We start from the raw sequence: 4,042 nt of genomic DNA, 5'->3' as shown, positions 1-4,042 counted from the left end.
AGCCGTACAGCGGGAGCATCTGCCCGGGCCGCCGCTACCGCCTCGCGGCCAGCCGGCCGGCATGCCGCCGGGAGGGGAAAAGCAAAAGGGAATTTTCACGCCCCACATGTCAAATCTCGTTGGCGGGGCGGGGGGCCCGGGGCCCCGGGGCCCCGTATATAAGCGAAGGGGCGGCTGCGGACCGGCAGAGTGAGCCTAGCGCCAGGAGTGCAACAGCAGCAGTGCAGAGCAGCAGCAGTGCAGTGTAGTGTAGTGCGAACATGTTCTCGTCAGTGAGTGTGCTCCTCGGGGTGGTGGTGGCCGTCGCGGCCCTGGCGGCCGGCGCACCGTCAGACGGCTGGGCGCCCTCCAGCCAGAGCCGAGCCTTCGGCGCCTCGGCCTCCATGGCGAGGCGGAGCTACTCCGTCGCGTCACCCGCCAGCAACCGAGTCGCCCCCGTGGCGCGGGCAGCGACCCCGGCCCCGGCCAAGCAGGAGGAGGACGAGGACGTCGAGGAGGCCGCCGATCAAGACGACGGCCCCGAGGCGCGCGCCGCTGCCCAGAACGAGGTCGGCGACGAGGATAGCTGGTTCAGCTGGCTGATGCCGTCCGCCGAGATGAGAGTCGTCGGCAAGGTTTGGGACGACTGCGCGGCCCGAGACGACACCACCACCTGCCTCAAGGGCAAGGCCCTCACTTTCCTGGACCGCGCCGCCACCAAGGACAACCTGGCGCTGCCCGGCGGCCTCGCTCTCGTCCGCACCGCCAGGGACTCCGGCGCCGCCAAGGCCCCCGTCAACGAGGCCGAACTCGAGGCCAGCCTGCCCCGCGATCTGAACCAGCGCGACTCCAAGCTGGACCAGATGCTGCTCGACAGAGTCCTTGGCTTCGTCCAGACCCACGCCCTCCGTTTCAACCTCGCCGAGCAGGGTGAAGGTGAGTGTCTAGGCTACGCTGATGACATTGCATGACCTTTCCTTTGCACACTTCTTTTGTTGATTAACGACAGTGTGCCGTGTGTGGTGGGTTTGCTACAGTTTTCCAGTGAGGCAAATCCCAATCGCTTAGATGAAAATTAGTAATATTATATTTTGATTAATTCCAAGCCTTAAAAAATCAGAATTCCAATTAAGATGAAGGAGGATTGGTCAATTTCTTGAATAGTAGGTGGTCTGTCAAAAATCTGCGCCTGTTGTTCGAAGTCACGACCATGTGTTTATTGGCATTTTTGGAAGCATCACGCGTGTCCGGCTAAGAGGGGAAGGGGGGGGGGGGTCTCTGTCCCCTGCATGTCGCGCTCCGCTGGCGACACTTTCCAACTGAATGTGGATGGTGGGTGAGATCATACGATCACCGCTAGACTGCTCCTCTCGCTTGATGACTTTGCCAGATAATAGATTTTAGGACGCGTGGCGCGTGGCGTTGCGTTAGAGAAAGCTAAACAGTGTGATATGCAAATCAGAGCAGCACCGCCACTCATTTTCTTGTTCCATCGTAGTTACATGTGCACACTTCTTAAAGATGTTTATCACGCCTGAAAAATGTTTAGTCTCAGTAAGATGGGGGAAAGGGCTAACCGGTCTGATAGTTTGCTAGTTAACTCCATGCCAGGTGCATCAGTGTTTCTTTTTTGCTTCGACACTCCTTCGCCCCTTCCTATCCTCTGTCCTCTTTCCTCTCGAGGGAACGTTACCACATTGCATCCCCTCTCTCTGTCCCTCTTGCAGAGCGAGGCATTAAGAAGAAGAACCTCCTACCCTACCTGCTCCTCAGCAAACTGGTGGCCTCCTCCATGGTGGTGACCGCCGCCAAGGCTCTCACCATCCTCGCGGTCAAGGCTATGATGGTGGCCAAGACCGCTCTCCTCATCTCCGGCTTCGTGGCGCTCAAGAAGCTAACGCTCTAGCCCAATCTAACCCAACCGGGTCCCTAAGCCTTCTCTCTCTCTGTCCCTCTTGCAGAGCGAGGCATCAAGAAGAAGGACCTCCTTCCCTATCTGCTTCTCGGCAAGCTGGTGGCCTCCTCCATGGTGGCTATGGCCTTCACGGGGCTGGCCCTGCTCGCCGGCAAGGCCCTGATGGTGTCCAAGATCGCCCTCCTCCTCTCTGGCGTCGTGGCCATCAAGAAGCTGTTCAGCGGCGGCCATGGTGGCCACAGCGGCAGCCAGGTCGAAGTGTTCAACGTGCCCAACCACGGCCGCTCGCTGGACGCCAACGACGGTGACTCCCTCGCCTACCGCGGCCAGATCCAGCGCCCTGCCACCAGGAGGTCCTAGAGGCAGAGCGGAGAGGCGTTCAGAGAGTAGAGGGCAGGGCGATGGTGACCGGCCGAGGAGGAGGACGCCCCCGAGGCCACGAGAAGCAGGAGGAAGGGGCTCCTCTACGCGCGCCGCGCTGCTCCGCTGCAAGAGGACGAGAAGAAGTCCCTGCTCGCTGTCTAGTCCCGCTATTCTACGAGTCTCTCTCCTGAAGAGATCTCCATACTTTCTTTTCTCTCTAATCGATTCGTAATCTGTTTTTCCCCGCAGTGTGCGTGCCTCTGGGGCCTGCGCATCGCATCTGGCTGGCCAGATGTTGATGATGATGATGATGATGATTCCAGTCGCGCCATTGTTTCTCTCTCAGGGCGCGTTCGAGAACGCCATCCTAGTCTCTGTATCCCCCCCGCCGTCCACTCCTGACGGCGGACAACTCGTTCTCGAACGCGCCCCTATCTCGCCACGCTCGCTGCACTGGGCGCGTTCGCAATTTCGCTCGCGCGCGTCGCGGCACACATCCGGACGGACTTGCGCGCGCGGCGGTCAGAAACGGTAAGGAACCTGCGGGCGGCTAGGCGCGTATAGCTGCGCGGGGCCCCGCCCCCCGGGCGCGTGGGCCGTGTGTGCGGAACGGGCTCGGCTGCGGAACGCGCCCGCGGGGCCCAGCACGGCACGCCGCGGCACGGCACACTTCGCCTGTGACTGACCACCGCCGTCCGATAAGACGCGGCCGCGCCGCCCAGCAAAGCAGAACGCACCCGCGATTAATTGGGCGCGGAGAGTAGTGCGGAGCGTGGCCAACACCGTCCTCATCTCCAGCCGCTCTCTCTATCCCCCTCGCTGGGTTTGTGTGCCACTCGATACCCCTCTCCATTTCTCTCCACCTCCCTCTCTCTCTATCTCTCTCTCTCTCTTTCTCTCTGTCTCGCCTCCAACGACCCCCACTGAACTGGTTGAACGTTACCCCCGGCGACGCCACCCCCTTCGTTCTTGTCCCATCCGATACCACAGAATGACGTACCTGACTGCTGCTGACTACTTGGGTGCACGGGGTCGAGGGCTGCGGAGGGACGCACGTGTATAGCAGGGCCGCAGGGCCGCGAGTCGCTGCCAACTTGTGGAACGGAAACTGCATCGTCTTGTCGTTTGGGTTGGCATCGGCCCGCGTCCCCAGTTTCTTCTCGGCGCTCAGTCCCATGCTGGAGGAGCCTCCCCCGGTTTGCCGGCCGATCGCAAACCCTGGCGTGCTGAGTCGCCCGACCTGCACAGCGGTATGGACCCGCCCCTACCCCCGCCCCCGATACACCCCGCAGATAGACAAACGTCCAGATCCCCATCAGCACCCCAATAACTCCGGACTTCATTCTGTGATCAGGACACGAGTCCGCTCAGACTACGACCAACCATAAACCCCCTGACGGATTCTATACCCGCTGCCAAACGGACTGAGTTACCTTCTTTAGGGAAGGCAACTTTCTGACTGACTTGTGCGACCAGATGACGTATTTTTATTTTCTGGTTCGGACGAGACGTAGAATATTTTTGACTGATTCGAACAGATTTGAACGTCACAAATCTGTCTAGATTCGTCTCGGAAGTCTTGCCGAGTCGAATACTTTGTGCTCTTGACCTTTCGTCCTTCCCGCCCTATCCCTCTGTACTTCAGGTGTTTACGCAGTAACTTTTCCCTCCGCCTGTGTAAACTTGTTTCTCTGAAATTCTATCTTGCCAATGTTTAGTCAATGTGTTAATTTATTTTATTTATTGAAGAACGTGTATATGTTTAAATTATTTTTGTTGCTTTGT

At 59.1% G+C, this 4,042-nt stretch overlaps 1 protein-coding gene across 2 annotated transcripts; it reads left to right on the top strand.

Annotated features, from left to right (window-relative positions):
* Nucleotides 1–201: 201 nt before the first annotated feature.
* On the top strand, nucleotides 202–3,980 carry LOC113207327 (uncharacterized). 2 transcript variants are annotated; one of them, XM_026423844.1, is made up of 2 exons: nucleotides 202–915; nucleotides 1,941–3,980. In XM_026423844.1, exons 1-2 carry the CDS (start codon nucleotides 261–263, stop codon nucleotides 2,252–2,254), a joined length of 969 nt encoding a protein of 322 aa, XP_026279629.1. In that variant the 5' UTR covers nucleotides 202–260; the 3' UTR covers nucleotides 2,255–3,980. The 2 variants fall into 2 exon arrangements, with proteins under 2 accessions (XP_026279629.1, XP_026279630.1); XM_026423845.2 differs by having other exon boundaries at nucleotides 1,707–2,008.
* The last annotated feature ends 62 nt before the right edge of the window (nucleotides 3,981–4,042 follow it).

The sequence above is a fragment of the Frankliniella occidentalis genome, unplaced genomic scaffold (assembly GCF_000697945.3).
Source record: "Frankliniella occidentalis isolate FOCC.00 unplaced genomic scaffold, Focc_3.1 Scaffold3107, whole genome shotgun sequence".
NCBI classification, from domain to species: domain Eukaryota; kingdom Metazoa; phylum Arthropoda; class Insecta; order Thysanoptera; family Thripidae; genus Frankliniella; species Frankliniella occidentalis.
This window is presented reverse-complemented; position numbering and strand designations above follow the sequence as displayed.

Coding starts and splice junctions, on each gene's coding strand:
- LOC113207327 (XM_026423844.1), top strand. CDS start 261: ATGTTCTCGTCAGTGAGTGTGCTCCTCGGGGTGGTGGTGGCCGTCGCG. Junction 916..1,940: donor CCTCGCCGAGCAGGGTGAAG/GTGAGTGTCTAG, acceptor TCCCTCTTGCAG/AGCGAGGCATCAAGAAGAAG.